This window comes from Chamaea fasciata, unplaced genomic scaffold (assembly GCF_029207755.1).
Source record: "Chamaea fasciata isolate MVZ Bird 193981 ecotype frontalis unplaced genomic scaffold, bChaFas1.0.hap1 SCAF_6, whole genome shotgun sequence".
Taxonomy (NCBI): Eukaryota; Metazoa; Chordata; class Aves; order Passeriformes; family Sylviidae; genus Chamaea; species Chamaea fasciata.
Window position 1 is genome coordinate 51,726,916 of NW_027094091.1, and position 18,497 is coordinate 51,745,412.

General features: G+C 37.6%; 1 protein-coding gene across 3 annotated transcripts in view; it reads right to left on the bottom strand.

Moving 5' to 3' along the window:
- The window catches only part of GRID2 (glutamate ionotropic receptor delta type subunit 2), a 675,112-nt gene that overhangs the window by 178,000 nt on the left and 478,615 nt on the right, over positions 1-18,497 (bottom strand). For all 3 annotated transcript variants that reach the window (XR_010721503.1, XM_066186372.1, XM_066186371.1), the window contains exon 8: positions 17,918-18,037. Coding sequence is in view for 2 of the 3 variants with exons in the window: in XM_066186372.1 (XP_066042469.1) it covers positions 17,918-18,037 (120 nt within the window). In the remaining variant the exon portion in view is untranslated. The remainder of the gene's footprint in view (positions 1-17,917; positions 18,038-18,497) is intronic.

Consider the following 18,497-nt stretch of genomic DNA (forward strand, 5'->3'; position numbering starts at 1 on the left):
TCACCTTGAGCTCCTGTATGCTGGCCCCACACTTACGTCTCTAGTTTGCACCAGCTGTCAGTCTAAAACTCACCCCCAAGGGGTGACTGCCCAGACTAGTCAAATCCCAGTCACAGAGAAATGGAGACATGGAGAAATGCCAGTCAGGTTTGTACTTTTAAGTTAAAAGCTGGCCTTTTTACTAATACAGAAACTGTCAGAAGAGAACTGCAGCTAGTTGTGAGCCTGTCTCCTTCAAAAATGCAGTAGGGATGGGACATATCCCACAAGACTGACTTGAAATAACAGCTACACAAGAAAGAAGGCAGGGAACTGTGTGGCAGCCCTGAGGCACTTCACAACAATTGCGTACCAAGATTGCAGCATCAAATACATCGCATTTTTAAAACGTGTCATGATTCCTCTTTTTTTGTGAAGTTGAAAGAGATATGATTGTTTCCCCTTTCAGTAAAGACACAGGCAAAAAATTTAATAACTGTCTCAACCTGGTTCTTGAACTGTTTTTGCTCCTTCTAATTTCCTGCTGAAGTACGCAGTCAGTTTGCAAGGTGACACTTGCAGAGGCTCCTTACAGACTGATTGGCTAAACTGCTGGGAAGCCAAGAGAATTCATACAGAGAATGACCTTCATTTATTATGAAGTCAGAGCTGCTGGTGTTGCTGCACGCCAGAAAAGTCCAACCATTCCCCACACATTTCTCAGAGAGGGCCACTGATGGATGCAGATCACAAGCAGGACAGCAAACAGGAGGCTAGACGATCTGCAGAGTTCCCGAAAGCCCTTGAATGAAAACTTAGGTCATGGTGCTGCCTACTGAGAGTTAGACAGGAACAGAGAAAAGCAATCTTTCCTTGGAAGACATCCTGCATAGTAACAAAGAACTGCTTGGAGGGTGATAGTGACTTCAGGCAGTAAACGTGCAGATCCCTTCCCTTTGTGAGCTTCAGAAGGCTCTCCTTGCCTATCTGTCATAATTTACCTCCCTTTCAGACTTTTTCTTGAAAGTTGCTGTGCTCTTGGCATAACTCAAACTTTTAACCACTGACACATCTAATCCTCCATCCTTTCAAACTAGGGCCACTTGCCAAATCTGCATTTTGTACAGAAAAAGTCATTGCTCTGTATAAAAACATCTAACAAGGATTATTAACTTTGAAATTCTACCAATAACAGCCATTTGTGTTTTAAGTATTTCTCAGTAAAAAGAATAGTCTCTGGGCATTGAAAACACAACACATGCTGAACTGCTTCTGTGGCTCTGGACGTGTACCACATTTCTGTTTTCTTTCATTTCTTTGGCTTGAAGAAACACATTGTCAAAAGACAAGACTTATTGGTTTCTTTTTTTCCCATTCACTCTTTTGTAAATATTGCCATAACAAAGACATCCTGAAATACACAGTGAAACGTAACTCATCAAAAAAATCCCTTTGGGAGTTCCAAGTTATACATACAAATGTGAGTAATTTCTAAATTATAGTCCCTCCTGCAGTATGAACTCCCAGCCTTCCCGAACCAATAATGCTATCATTGAAGAATTTGTTTGATTACTTTGAAGTAAAACACAGGATTGACTGAAGTTTAACTACACTCCCTGGTTTAACTTAATCAGATTTAATCATGGCATGAAAATCAAACCTCATGTTTTTGTGATGTGTTTCACAAAACTGTTCATAATAGCACGTGGTTAAAAAATCAGTCACGGTTTATGGCTCCATGAATGACTTCTCAGTTCTCCCAAATAGCAGGGATAAACTAGGGATAATTCAGAGAGCTTGCAAATATAGATCTTCTTTTGGAGGAGGAAAGTTTTTATAAGCTCTGAAAGAAAAAAGCTGAAATTAGCTAATAAATATTCCCAGATACCTTCTGCAGTTTGGAACTACCTTTGAGGGGCAGCACCTCCTCTCTGCGTGTGTTAGATGAAGATTATTTGTTAACACATGCCCCTGAATTAGCTGCCTAAAACTGACAGGTTTTAATAACATAGCAACTAGGTAGTTATTCCAGCAACAAATTAAAACGTCATTAGCTTTGTCACTGCTTCCAAGATGCAGACTCTCTTTAAATATTTTTAACAAATATTTTCAAAAATTCGTATACAATTATGGAAAAGAATATATTGTCATAAGGTTTTTATAAGGTTGAATACCTAAGTAAATGTTCCTAAACTCATATGAGCGGATATCATAGAACAGTATGCTCACTCACAAACAAGCTGAAATAAGTAGTAGAGCCATCACAACTTCATGGATAATTATTAATCCACAATATCCAACTTGCTATGACTTTCTGGCAAAAAAACACTCACAACAAAGGAAAAATTCTTCTTGCTCTTTAGTTAAGGTTTGTGAAAAAGAGGCCAGTTTTAACTCTCACCAAGAGAGGGCAGTGACATATCTCAAATTATTAAAAGATCCCATACAAGAGCCATATACCTTTATAGCAAGCATGATAGCAAATAATCTCTGCAGACATTTAATTTTAAATTCTGTGGAGCATTTAGCTGATACTGTATTATTTTTAATTAACATCCTCCCACCCTTGAGTAAGTGTAGTGTAGTGTTTGGAGAAAATAGAAAGAGATTGTGGATAAAACTGTGAGTCTTTAAGAAGTAAGATTTTTTTTTTCTTTTTCAAACAGGTTTTTCAAAGCAGAATATTAAAAAATACTTGCCTTCTACTATGAACCACATTCATAGCAGTGTGTAAGCTTTATTTTCAGTTTTAATTGACTTCTTCAGGATGTGAGGACTTTACCACTTAGCTCTATCCCATACTTTCTATTCCTTCAAACCCCAAAATGGCAAGTTAGAGGTTTTTTTTTTTCCCCCCAAGTCCTAAAGATCTTGTTACAGGCAAGCAGCTGTACTATGCTGTTCAGGATGATCGATTTTTTTTTTTTAAAAGAAAGTTAGTATACCCATTTTTTTGCCCAAGGTTATCTCAAGACTCTTGGTTTGTGAAGCCTAAATTGTCCTACTCCAAATTCTGTAATTAAGATATGTCCTAAGTCTGATTTTTGGTCTCCAAAGGACTGCAACATCCTCAAGTTCATGACCTTTTGCACAGCTACTGCTATCCTCTAAGTTCAAAAAATACAGCTGGCAAAAAGCCAGCAGCTTTCTCTTTTTCACAGCATTTCAGTGGATAGATGTAGTCCAGAGGAAAATATTTTGTCTTCTAAAGAAAAACTTTAGGGTTTACGCTCAACAGAATTTAAGAGAGATCGCACACAAAACCTGTCCAATCTGGCACATGCTTAAGTATGATTTTCTTTGCAATTTTCAAGGCATCTTTCAAAAGGTATGGAGAGAAGAGAGGGAAAAAGAGGGAGAGAGACATACACTACCTTTTATCTATAGTCATTGGAGGTTTAGAGCAGTTGGAACCCCTTTCTGAAAGTGAATTTAACTAGACGAGATGCTTTTATATGGGCTTTTTCTCAAATTCTAAGGCAAATGGAATGAACAAGAAGACACGAAATAAAATGATGAAGACAAACATTTCTTTAACAAGGTGTCATAGCATTCTCTTATGGATATTTTCTTTATTGATGCTTTAATTTCCTCTTGCAGAAATGATTTGTCTCAATATGCTAGAGTGTCACAACAAACTATAAAGCAGCTTCTAATGACTAATGAAATGACTGACAATTTAGATGCTACAAACCTGTTAGAAAAGAGCTTAGCAGGAATATATAATGGGAACCAAATAAAAAAAAAAAATTGAGGAATTGATCTGTAATAAATATGGAGTACCACATTACATACCTAGCACATTAGAGAAAGGGGGATGAGGTCCACTGTCAGAAAAAGTTCAGTAGGATTTCTTATTTACACTTCTTATCATGTCTGTCATCACACCACATACATACACCCACACCCTGACACCCCTATTGTAAAAGAAGCACAAAAATATCCACCACAAAATCAGCTTGGTGTTAAATTCACTCCCCTTCAGACTGAACAGAAAGGCTTCAGTATCTACAGATGCCAAAAGCATTTGTATTCACTGCACCAGTCCTTCTTTTAGGCAATCTGTTGGTGGCCTGCAGTCACAGAGCACATAAAGATTATATTCTCATGTGGGAAGATATCCATCACTTAGTTGTGCTTGTCATTCTTGCTTTCCTGCAGACACAATAAGTAGCAAAGCTAAAGCCAAGCAGGGTGTAAGGTCTTCAGTAGCAGGGTTAGTAGCTAGAGAGGACAATAACTTTCACATACTGTTCTGTGTATGGCAAGCCCCAAGGCCAAACAGAGAAATCAATTCAACTATCCAGAATTAAGTGTATCAAGAGACTCACTGAGACTTTACTGGAGACCAAACAAGCTGTGAATTATTCCAGTCCTTCAAACATATTTGGAAAGGTAACTTGTGGCCATACAGACACCGTGGAAATACAATTTACCTTAGTCTGTACCGATCAAAAGGCTGTATTTCAAAATCTTTCTACTAGCAACCAAACGTGTTGACAATCCAAGTTCTGTAGACTGAGATTTGGGTAAAATATTTCTATATTTTGTTACCATCATAGAAAAAATAGTTCACCTCATCTGACCCTTGACAAAAGACTGTCAGAAAGATAACATAAAAATCCATTCACCTTGATTTTCCAAATTGTAGCCTCATTCTGGAATACATTTTGTGGAATTATACCCACTGACCCCCAACAGTAGCTACCATCTCTCTGTGAACAGAACTGCTCTGATATTAAGGCAGGAACCTCTCTCTAATTCAAAGCTTAGGCAACCTCTCCTGTAGCTTTCTCTGAGCAGGTTTTCTGGAATGAAAAATGAACTTTTCATACTTTTTAAGGCATTGCCTACATCTCCACAGCAAAGCATACAATTCTCAGTGTACTTTACGATGCTTGTACCCCCAGTGGTCTGTTCTGTTTATGCTAGATATTAACTTCCACACCTTTAAGGCTGGTTCTGAGATAGAAGTGGGGGAAAGAAGCACAGAGTTTATTTTCAAAAACTGCACTCTCTCCTCCGCATCCTCCTCCCGGACTGTGTTGTCTACGGATGCGCAGTGAGAGAGAGAGCCCTCCTCTGTTTTTAGTTATTTAGCTAGCTGAGGCAGAGAAGTGCCCCAGACTGTAGCTTTTCTGTTTCTTGGAACTGATCAGCCCTGCTCTGGACTGAAAACCCAGAAAAACACTGTGAGCTCACACCTGTGGCCCACTGGAGCCGGGATGCAGCATTCCAACACCGGAGGGACTGGTAAGAGACTGAGCGAGCCAAGCTACACCCCACAGCAAGGACTTTCTGAACTTGCCGTCTCTTCAGAACTGCAGGAGGTTCCATTGTTTAATATTATCATTTTCTTATGCTTGTTGAATAGTTTCCGTGTTAAATAAACAGTTTTTTTCCACTTTTCCCCAAAGAAATCTTTTCCCAAACCAGCTGGGACAAGAGATTCTTGAATCTGCTTTTTAAAAAGACCCTTTTGGAAGTTTCCTCCCAAATTTGCCCTAAACCAGGACAAACACATTTTTTGGCAGCCAGTGTGGGGCTTGAGAAAGTGGAAAAAACCTGTACCGATTGCATTTTGGTTGTACTTACTCTGTGTTAGGATAAAGCAGTCAATAGCCATGCTGCTTGAATCAATAATGTCTCTCCGGGTGGAGGCCTTCATGTGTCTCTTTTTTGAGGTTTTAAAACCTTTCTGGTCCCTAGGCTTATTTTCTTATCTGGAGATAGCTCCAGTATTGTCCCTAACAAGTAGTTTTTGCAGTAGATGGGCATGGATTAGAATAGCTATTGTGCTGGACGTGGTGATAATGATTTATAGGGAGTTTACAACGGTACTAGAGTCTATTCAAGATATATGTGGTTTATGATTCCTTTGTCCTACCCTGCATCCCAGTTCCAGTAGCATGTTTAGGGGGTTTATTAATAATTGCACCCAGTTTTTTAGAGGAGGAGCAAGGGATGAGGCTTTTCAGCCTTTCCTTTCTTTCCTCTCTTTTGAATCTGTTACCTCATTTTTGGAGAATGTTCAATTTCCCCTGAATGTTAAAGAGACCACCTTCCTGGTATTTCAACTGGTGAGCTTCCTCTATATGGTTTGCAGCTTATCTACAGTGAGGGATGGTATGTCCAGAGAAGCTGATGAGAACCTTGACCCAGGAGTAGACCCAGGCATGGAAAATCGTGAGTAGTGTAAAGAATGTGAGAGAATGGGGAGACCCTGAAAGAATTTTCTGATCCCATAGCCTGGGAATTTTCATGTGAACACATTCAAAACCCTAATGAGGTGGGGAAATCTCTAAGAGAAGTGCCATGATGATTCTAATGAGAAAGAGCATTGCAATAAGCTGGGCCTTGACATACACTTATTGCATTAATTGCATTAATTTGCACTGATCCAGTGAGTGATAGGAGTGATTTAATAATGAATTTATGCTATTTAACTAGATCTTAATTATAAGACTTATTTTCCTACTTTATATTAAGGATAAATATTTGTCTCAAGTAATATAATAGACAGCTTAAAATAAACTGACTAATGGAATCTCAGACATGCACATTCAATGGGGAAATCACACATTTTATCAGTAGTTAATAAATTCGGAGAGCTAAGAGTACCTGAGTTTTAATTCAGAATACTAATGTTTAGAACACTGAAACCTTCTAGACCCAAACTGATGCAAACTATCATCAAGGTTTTAAAGTAAAATTTATTATTTTCAAATGCAATCAAGTTATAATGCAAAATCAGTAGAAGTGTAGAGAAACTGAATGTTGCATTAAAATATTCATATAAAACACTTATGGCTCATTATTAAGACACTCCATTAGAATGCATACTTTAAATCAGATTTTTATGAGCTCCAAGTATATATTTATTATAAAAGTGTATTTAAAACAAACAAATAAAACCCTAAAATCAAACCCAGCATTTCAGACTAAGAACTTTGTGATGAGGTTCAGAAGCAGACTGCTTGAGCACTGATCAGGAAAATATGTTAAAGCTTCTAGCTTAAATTGAAATGTAATCAACTTACATTATTTTTTCAGGCCAACATATAAATTTGATATATAATGTTGTATTTTTCTAAACCAATTTTATATATATATATATATATATATATAGTCTAATATTTTTCATATGTTTCGAGAAGTGGAGAGAAGTAGTGCTGGAGTAATGATGAGACTATTTTCTCACTAACATCTGCCACAGGTGCCAGACATACCTTTCTTAATTCCTTGAAACATGTTTATCCCCATTTGCTTCCAGCCTAAAGAGTTTCAAAGCCTTGTTAGTGCATACAGTTTCCTCAAAAACTTTATTTTTTTAAGTGGTTCTATCAAAAAAAATTAATTCTGTTTATCAAAATGAAAATGTAAAATATTTGAGACTTCATTCATTTCACTTTTTTATTATTCCTGTTGCGCATTTTAAAGTAGGAGTACACCATGAAAAGAATATTTATTATTAAATTCTATTGTAACTTACCCTTTGATTAAGGCATTATATTATAACTTTAGAACAGGCAAAAATCTGAGCACTGTAATTTTAAGGCTGAATCATAAAAACCTTCCAACACTATGAAGGAACTATAAATATTACCAAGTCATTGAAAGCTTCACCAGCCTCACTTTTATTATTTGCAAAGAACTCAAAAGGTACAAAAAGGTGTCCCTAAACAATTACATGGAAGTAACTTTTTATCTCTGGAAATCACTTTTAAGATTCTTTTAATTGCAGGATACAGCTATAATCACTTTAGGGGAAAACACGTCATCATTGCCATAAATGCAATATTGAGACAAAATGACATATCAGTTCTGCTCCTGAAGGTCTTTTAGCAGATAAGAAGATGTAACTGAAAACTTCTACTTTACAAATGGATTTATGCATAGTAAACTCCTCCACATTTTGAAATATATGAGCTGAGTTATGTCGTGGGAAGCTACAGTACGTCATAAACATAGTAACAGGGATAGTTCTCTTTGTCTTCTCAAATACCACTATTTATTTCTTACTGGTCTTTAAAACACCACAACGATCAAAGATCTACTGTACTTTCAACTGTGTTTTGCTAACAGCACTGGAATGCAATTTCCACTCCGGTGTGTCCTTTCTCCTCTTCAGCAACCATTGTACCCATGTGCATTTTCTGGTCCAGCCCAAAGATGAGACTCAAGCTGTTTTTCCTGGTGGTCAGCACCTGCTCTCATCAGGCAGCAGCTGACCCTTGACTCTCTGCTAACAATACTCTCTGACTCTTGCCTATAGATGTCTACATCCTTCTGATGAATTTGGGAGCCTTTAGCAGCTTCATGGATGTTTTCACATTTATGCCTGCTGTAAATCTACTTCCACAGCTCTGAAGGCTGAGGGTAGTAGATATTACACACACACATATATATCTATATATATATAAATAGATATATAGAGGGTGTTTTCAGTGGAAACCTACAATCATAATTTCCCAATCGGCTTATGACTTGTCTAGCTCCTCTAGATCTCACAGTCTGCATGGGGATCACTAAAGGGATTAAATGTCTGTGTTTGGATCCTCCCTCCTTCAGTAGAAAATCTAACTGAATATTTTATGGCCACAGAGGTAAAGGTCCTTGGGTTTCCCAGGGTTGCTTACCCCACTGCAGAAAAATGGTGCCTACTGCTATCAACAAATGATCATTCAGCATCATACTCAATGAAATACAGTCTTTCCACAAAACAAACACAGGAAAAAAAACCCCGAAAAAAGAAAAAAACACCCAAAAAACTGAACAAACCAACCAAAAACATCCCCTAAAAACACTCACACACAAAGATATCTCCACCACAAAAATCCCAAAACAAGCAAACAAAAACCAACCCAAATTTATGTCTCTGATAACATGAATAGTAAGTGTCTAAAAAGACACATTTTTCTGTTCTCCTGCTAATAGACAAACTCGGAACAAAGAGATCTTTCTGCAAAAAATACACTTTCAACTTGTACCAGCAAAGTTTTGATTAATATGAGCTTTCCAGGCCTTTCACATGTACTACAGGGCTCATGCTACTTATCAGCCTACAAGACCACACAGCCTTCATGGAGAAGCCTTTCAAAAAACATGCAAGTTGGAAACAATTTATTGAAAGGTTGGACCAGATGATCTCTGAAGACTAGCTTGGACTGCTGTACAATTCTGTGACATATTATCATGGGATATGGTTGGCAGAACACAGCAAGCCATATAATTTTCAGTTTTGGCTTGTGGTTCTTGAAGAAAAAGACAATTTATCAAATTCAAATCCTGTGAAATAGCCCAGGTGGCCAATAAGGCCAACAGAATCCCGGCCTTTTTCAGCAATAGTGCGGCCAGCAGGACCAGTGCAGTGATCCCCTCCCCTCTCTACTCAGCCCTGGTGAGTCCACACCTCATGTAACAAGCTCAGTTTTGGCTTCTCCCAATGAGAAGGACATTGAGGTACTGGAGCCTGTCCAGAGAAGGGCAGGTGACAAGACGGGAGCACAAGTGTTATGACTTAGGGAGCTGGGGGTGTTTAGCTTGGAGAAAAGGAGGCTCAGGGGAGACCTTATCATTCTCTAAAACTTCCTGAAAGGAGGCTGTAGTGAGATGGAGGGTTCTTCACTGAAAGGATGGTAAAGCACTGGAACAGGATGCCCAGCAAAGTGGTGGAGTCATCATTTCTGGAAGTGTTCAAAAAGTATGTATACGGGCTGTTTGGAGACAGGGATTAGTGGTGGGCTTGGCATTGGACTCAATGATCTTAAAGGTCTTTTCCAACCTCAGGAATTCTATGATTTTAAATCTGAGTAGATCTACTTTCACACATTTATGGATTAAAATCTGGATTACAATCCACAGATAACCTTCCCAAGGCTGCTCACTGAGCCCTTAATTCTGAAAACTGAACCCTACACCACCCTCAAAATTCAAAATTTAATGACCCATCCTGTACTATCATTACTTCATGCCTCCTGTTAAAAGAAGTAGTTCTGTTTTTTAACATTCTTTGCTGTCTGCATGGTTTTCCAATTATTAGGAATTTTTGAGTAGGATACCCAAGTTCCATACAAATTTACATCTACACTAGAGTTATAGTTATTGTCTCCCTCTTCACATGACAAATTAGCTATGACACCCTCATTCTTTTGGATTAATGGAGGATTAAATACACATTACTTTTTCCTACTCCTGGAAAATATATGTTTGTTCCAGTTACAAGCATTTGTGAAATGAAGTCATTTTCAACAGATGATAGCCTTGATTGAAAACAAAGCAGCTCTAAAGACCAAAAGACAAGCATTAAAAACCTTAATTCTGAAAAAACCCCCTATAATTCATTGAGAGTGTCCACCTTAAAACAAGTAATTCCTAGTCGAGCTAAGTGTTTTATCCTATTAATTTTAAGGATGATGAACCACATTCTTGAAGCAGCACCCACTGAGTACTCTCTTAAAGGTGAAGAGAAGTCCCTAATGGGATTTTCAAAATCACATAGAGGCATTACTGCCTGAGAGGTCAATGAAGCATTAAGTCCATTCTGAAATAATACACAGTTCCTTCTGACATTATTCAAAATGGCATTTTTGAGGCACTTCAAAGTTTCCAAGCACTTCAGATCTCTGAAGTGAGTTACAAAGCTAATTTGCTCAGCTGAAGCATTTGAGGATAAAAATTCACAACTTGCCAGCCAGTTCTGCAGGTCCATGTTCACTGGGAGGCTTTCACAGCTACTTGAGCAGAAGAAAAAGCCATATAACCATAGTAAGGGGGTTTCAAAAGCCACCCAACCAATCATACTGAAAACAGTAGAGGATTCTGCCAATATCAAGTCTGGAAAAACAAAAGTGACGGTTACAAAAGTAACCCCTTGGTCTGGTTGACCTGAGCCAACTGCGAGCAGTTCAAGAAGAAAAGAATCCAAAACTAAGGAAAAAATTTAATGGACCCAAATGAAGTTTTACGTGCTTCATAAAACTGGCCAACATGCAAGTCAAATTTTTTTTTAAATGTAGATATTAAAAAACCACCACTCTATTTCTGCTATTTGAAATTGTCCAGGATTTAAAAAAAAAAAAAAAAAACAAAACAACTCTGCTGCAAAAATGACAGAAGTTCTGTATCATTCTTTGCTCTCATGCCCATTTTGAAGCACAGCATAATCACACAGGAGCCTCTGTGGTTAGGCACTTGTCTAGCAGCATCAACAAAAAACAGGAGTTGCTGTTCCCAGCTTTTTTAATTATTATTAATTTTTGACTTATCTCTCTCCAGTTTCCATTGTCATAACAAGATGTGGAAGGAAATTAAAAACACAGTTTGAAAGTGGAAAATATTTCTCCTGTTCTTTGCTGTCAAGACAACTATATTTTCTGCAGGAGATGGGTAAAATATAACCTCTTTTCCAGATGAACAGGAATGAATAAAATGCATGAAACTATATAATTTAAAGTGCATAAAAAAGATTTGTCTCTCTCTGATGAAAGCAATCAGTCAAAATAGGCAGTTCCCAATGCACTGAAAATATTTTTCAGTAAGAACCTTCTTATCAGTTTTGACAGGATTGGATATTCTGAGCAAAAGAGAGATGAGCTCAACCCTGCCATAACCATGAAGCGAAATACTACAGAGCACCAAGGTCCCAAGGGGAATTTCTGTCTGACATCAATGCTTTTCCCTAGGGTTCCATTGCATTCTCCCCTTCTTCCACCCTGCATTTTCCCTTTCTCCTCACACTGTTCCCAATACAGGAGCATGCCCCTCTTAACTCCAGAGTGCTGCAGTTATTCAGAGGCTTGAAAAACTTTTTTTTTCAAAATCATCTCTAGCTCTGTAAGTCACTGTTTAGGGCCATCCAACCTGTGACCTGGAAATTGAATAAACCCAGGTCTTAATTATCTGAGTTGAATTTTTCACAGAGCACTTATCCTTATTGCTCTAGACTGGGGAATCTGGACACCCATTAGTAATACAGCCTAAAATAATTTCTCTTTTTTACAGCACGCTAAACACACTGGAGCTCAGCAGACATGGCTGACTGTTCTGCCAAGAAGAAATATGTGGGATAACACCTCTATAGTGCACTGTGCTTGCATTGAGTTTGTGGGTATTGTTCGGAGTTCGACTTCTGGCTCCTTTTGCTCATACACCTGATCTTGGCTCTTATGGATTCCTGATGCGTGCTTTGCTCCACGGGTGAATAATTCATGTGGAATGGGTTGAATTGTAGCAACTCTCCTCTGCATTTATCAGAAGGATGACTTGAACCTTTGTCTTCTGTGTTCCTGGGGCAGCATGCATCAAGCCACCAAAACCATCTCTGGCTTCTTTACTTTGCACTTATTACAAGCAATGAAATACCTATCCAAAGAGCCCAGGGTCAAGGCAGACAGCGGGACAATCCATTCACTCTGCCCATCTAAATCAAAGTCCAAAAGCTGAGAAATTCTCCAGATGACACACTACTGATTACTTTGAGTCAGTCTGCCTCTCTATCTGCATCCTCATTTTTAAAAATAAAATGCTCCATTCAAAAGCAGAAAGTAAATTTAAAAATTTTTTTTGAATTCAAAAATACAGTTATGGATGCATACTTTTATTTCTTTCTGTTACACTCAAATATGCATTTGGTTTGGCTTTTAACCTAAGCAGAAGTACACTTCCAAGTAAAACACAGTTCTCTATTAACTCTAGTTTCATTATGAGGGCAATCAAATCCCCAACACTTTGCAGCCAAATTAAATTTCACTGAGATTTGACAAAAGATTTGCAGAAGCTACCAGAAAGTAAAGAATCAGTCATTGTGTCTTAATCTATTTATTGCATAGCATTAAATGAAGGGAGGAAATGCTACTCATCAGCAGGCTTACAGCAAAATTTAAGTACTGTGAACTGTTACAGCTGGTGTTGGTTCTCCAAGGTATTTAATTACATCTTTATCTTTAGAATTAGGTAGTTTATTTAATTTCTAGAAGGGTGATTAAGTATTTAAAGTCACTTTAGAAAGACTGTCATGGTAGTACTGTGCCAGGTCCACCTTCTCCATCAATACTAGAAGCAAAGCAGTCAAACACAACAACTTTTATTTCAACTCACTAGAAAATAAACCATCAATGATGTCTCTAAATTGCAAGGGTATCTTTCAGTCACATCATAACTTGCATGTCAGCATTTAGAAACATCTGCACAGGTCAGAGCTTAAAGTACCAGATGCCGATAGAAAATATATTTTTAAAGTCACATTACACAGCTCTACCTTGATCATGGCTCACAAAGAGAACAGGTCAACCCATCATTTACCTCAAGTAGCTTATCAAGAAGGAAATACTTCATAGTCTCTTGGTTATTAAATGGGGCTAGTTAGTAAGTGCTGGCAGAGTGTATAAATTCTCTTTTTACCTAGTGGCACAAAAGGGAATATGAGACAATGGATGCAGAAAATAAGTCTTAACTTTATAAGAACAGACATCAACCTCCTGAAGACCAAAATATACGCTTGTAGCATTGCTCTATGATGCAAGTGTAAGAAAAAACCAGTGTATTAGAAAGAAATGCCAAATACTGTGATCAACAAGTGTTTTCACACGAAGTAGAAATAGCAATTATTTTAACAGAATGAAAAAATGCAAACCAGCTTTCTCTGAACAAATAGCACAACTAAGGGGTGTTATCCCTTAATAGTCTGTGAAATAAAAACCTGCATGCATTGACTCTGCAGGGAAGGTCCTGCCACTTGCGCTGGCAGAAGCGGAGAGGAACAATATTTCTGTTAGACAGGTTTCAATCCCTTTCACATGAGATGCTTGGCACCAAAGATCTCCCTTGGATCAAAAGAGATTATATTTCCTCCTTAAGACAACCAAATCAAAATGATTTAGGACTGAACCCTACAATCCTAATGGACAAATGCAGATGGCTCAAAGCATCCTAGGTTACCCTGGTGCCCCACCAAAGCTACTTGTTTTCCTGCATGCCCACAGCTCTATCCTTCCTCCAAGGCATGTCTAGCTGTCCTGAATGCAAAGGAAACCTTGACAGGAGCATCTTGGTGCAGACAGGAATTGAGGCAAGAGCCTGGTATGCCATCTTTCTCCCTCACTGAGAGGAAATAACCTAAAACATCTTCAGAAGAGAAAAGAAACATACAGGAGGTGGGTGTACGCTAATATAGATAGGGAGGTAGACCAAAACACAACATGATCTTCAAATGCCCACATGTGGTAAGAAAACCAGCACGGGAACAGAAAGAAAGTCCTCTAAACTTCAAAGGATGTAGAATAGAGCTTTTGAAGATGAGCCCATTCTGAATTACAAGGAGCTCTGTAAGAAAACATGAAGATCTTTTTATTTCTGTGGTGCTGTTTTCTGCAACACTAAGATGTAGGACAGTACTCAGAGCTATCAACTCCCTTTTGTTCATTTGTTTGTTGGACAGTTATTCACAGGAATGGCAGCTTTTATTTCAGCAGTATAGATGAAAGTATTGCACTGAAATTTAAATGTCAAAGAATACATACTCAAATGTCAAATACCAACAGACAAATGCCAACAGAGAAATGTCAGAAATACACCCATGTCTCACAATGAATATAACTACATCTGCACAAGCACGAGCCACAGTATGACGTGTAAAAGAGAGTTTTCCTTCAGTTCCTTTGGGGTTGTAACACCACTGGTGTCAATAAAACCAGTACCTGGCAGCAATCTGAGTGTACTACTCCGAGTAGCCAGCTCCGGCATAAAGTGCAGGCTAAGTGATCCACAATCTGCAAGGTGATGGATAACATTTACAGTCGTAAGGGTACAAAATTGCTGTTTCAGGCAAATCCCATTCCGGGACTTGCTAACTTGTCACTAAATTACAGAGCCAAACACAATGACCTTTCACATGGATTCTCCCACTGCTTTCCAGGTATGACAGTAGCCCATGAAAGCTGAAGGAGGGGATGTGTAGACAGTTTCTCCTAGACACATGGCCTAAATTGTCCAGATAAAACAAACATAAACATGAATTCTTGGTGTGTCCTAAACTATTTGCTTTTTAGAGTCCCGGGAATAATCATCTATGAATACAAGTGATCTTTGCAGAAGTATAAATGACTCCAGAACCCAAGCAGAACAGATTACAAGCAGAATTTGGACTCTTGAGAAATTCAAGTGAGTTTTAAAATCTTACTTGCTTCATTAAAATCAATTGACTGTTCTTCAGGAAAACAAAATAGCAATTCTTTACACAATTCACTTGATGGGAACCTCTGGTCCCAATGACTTCATTGGGCCTTTTGCAATGATTTTACCCTTCATTATCTCCTATAAAAGTACTTGAAAATAAGTTGATTAGGAAAGATGCATTAGCTTAGAAATTTCAGTCAGTCTGCTAATTGCAGCTGCTTCTACTAGAGCTGAGAAATAAAAATGCTTAGGTAGTTCTATAGTCAGATCACTAAATACATGAAAATCTGAAGTGTACTTTAATTAGTGCAGTTAACAAAAATGTATCTGACTCCTGCAATTATTATGATGTGCTTCCAACACTAGTTGCTCATACTCTGTAAAGTAAATCCAAATCCAAAATAAACAATGTGAATTTTTGTCAAATATTAAAACCCCCTAAAATTTTTCTTCTGTCTCTGAAACAATTGTTTCAAGAAACCTACCTTGTTTTCTTAACTCTGTGACGTTGACTAGAAAATATCATCATAATTTTAAATTTTTCTTATTCAATTTATTGCAAAAATTTGAAATAATTAATTAGATTTTTTAAAGAAACTTCTGCGAACAATTATCACATTCTCATGATATATATAGAACTTTCTTTCTAAAGAAAATTTCTTTCTGTACACCTCTTTCTAAAGGATTCTCTGGATTATTGAGTGCTCTTTAAGAAAAAACATTAAAAGTTTTAATCTCTTCTGCTCTGGACCCTTTCTTCTTTTCCACCACCCGCAGTGCATCACACAACTCTACTGAGAGGCATTTACTGTCTATCTCTTTCAACAGGAAAATTTTCTTATAATGTCTATACTTAATTTTAAATGCTCATCTTTGCAAATAGAAAAAACCTCATATACTTTTAGTATCTTAATTTTAAACTTTGGTTTTCTCCTCAACAGGACTGTATGATGCTGAGTTTCATCATCTAATTATACTCTGAGCAAAACTCTATTCTCTTTGACCAACTTCAAATCCATTTCCCTCTGAAGACAGTGAATGTCTCTGTTGTTGAACTGCCATAAAGAATAAACAAGGAAGGTTCAAAAAGCCTGTTTGTATATTCCACTGTTTTATACAAGTTAGGTGTGACCACAGTCATTAATATCTGTTTAAAATCAAACTCTACCACAGCTTAAATTAACAATACAATTCTAAATTAGACCATCAAAAAAGAGTTAGAATTGCCAGGAAGCCTTTTTGTACTTCTACATTTACAAGATCTTATTGTGAGTCTCTCTTTCTTTTCTGTGTTTTTGGGAATGAAAGAACACAATTTAGTGCTTCACTCAGGCATTCACCTGTCTGAAGTAAAAAAAAGGCCTGATGTAAAAAAAACCCAGTCAAAGTCAACCAAATAAATTAAATGAAGAGATGCGGATTTGTCTTAGGAAGGCAGCTCTAAAGAAAAAATAGCTTCTCAGGGCATAACAGAGAAAATAAATCAAAATATGTTGAAACAGACAGAACTTAAATGTAAGGGAATAAGGACTTATCCAACATTCTGGTCTCCAAAGACTCTGTAAGGTACCTCCAAATAGCAAACAGATCCAGTTCTGTCTAGTTTCCGAAGCATCTGTCAGGACCTCTGCTCAAAGTGACGTAACTATAGGCCCATGTGTACATCGGGATATTGACAAGAGAGGAAACAGCACAAACAGAATAACAATTCTCATGGATAGTGGAGGAGAAAGTTCAGGTTTTAGACACTTCCAACTTCTTATTTATCTCTTCCTTCTTTCAGAGTACTTATCTATTGCTCCAGAAGGCCTGCAGACAAATGCTGCACTTCATCATGAAGTGACACTGACACATGGAACCAGTTTGCATATATTAAGAAAACTCTCATTTCTTTTCGATCACTTCATGTTCCTCCTATACAAAACCCAGTATGATGGGATATGCCAAATGAAGAGATCTTCATCTCTTTCAGGAAGTCTGTCTTTGAAGGAGAGTTGCTCCTGGAAAAGCCCATTAATATTTTGTTTACCTGTGAAGTGCCATATGACTTTTGCCACACCAGAAGAGCAGTTGTTCAAAGTTAAGGATATTCCTTGCAAATAGAGGCAGGTTTCCACCATTTGTGCAGGAACTTAAATTTAGTTTTAGACTGGCAAAACTCAAATACCAAGAAAGAATAATTCTGCTAGACATATATGCCATTCTCTGTAACAATCCCAGTCCAAGCCTTTGTACTGTGTCTGGCAGCTGAATACACAGCCTTAACTCATTGTGTAAAAGTTAACTCCTATTAAAACGCCATGAGTGTATTTCATGAAGAGGCTATAGAAATTTTATCTGTTCTAAAGAGAATTGCTTTTTCCATATCTATGAGTTTTAACCATCTAGCAGGTGGATCATCCCACTTTGACCAATGACCCGGGACCAATCTGGGTGTTCTAAAGATAATTCAATGTAAAATTTGCTACTTTGGACAGGGGTTGTAAGGGTTACAAAACAACAGCTTTCACTGATCTTCTGGGACAGTCCATCAGCAGCTTAACACATTCTGCATTACAAATGATATCTTCATCAACACAACCCGCTCCAAGACCTATTTGAAATAACAGATGAGTTCAAAGCTTTTCTTGCATCTTTTTCTCCTTTAACAATACAGAACACCACGTTATCTGCCATCAAATGCTTTTCTATTAACCTACAATACAAGCAAGATTTTGAAAAAATCAGTAAAAGTAATCTCTTCTTTGAATATATGTGGCCTTACCTTGCGGATGCCTCTGCCAAGATCTTCTCCATAGTTTGTCCCCAAAATTTCAAAATGAACATTGGGATTCCCCCCATTTTCTGCAAATTCCAGTTCTCCAGTCAAGCCATTCACTCCACCCTATTGGAAAAAAAAAAAAAAAAGAAAATGGACTGAAAACTTCTAAGCCGGTAACTGTAACAACCTTTTGTTTCTCAAAGGCCTTCATGCACTACCTATGCTGAATACATAGGTAACTACCAGAACTAGGACAGTTTTTCAAAAACCATGTTGCCCAAAAAATTCTGAAGCTTAAATTATTCCTGCATCTTACTGAAGTTCTTTACAGAAGAATTAAACTCAGCAATGCTCAGCAGATGCAGTACAAGCAATAGTCTTAGTATACTTGCACTCCAATTTTTGTTCTTTGACCCATCAGCATATATGAATAGACACTTTAACTCCAACAAATTAGAAAAAGAAAAGCAGTTTTACAAGCAAGTTTAGTGGAAGCAAGGCTAAACACAAATACATAAAAGAAATTGCACAAAAATTAGTTATGTTTGTTGACCTTTTCTTCTTCCCCTCAAACGTTACTCCC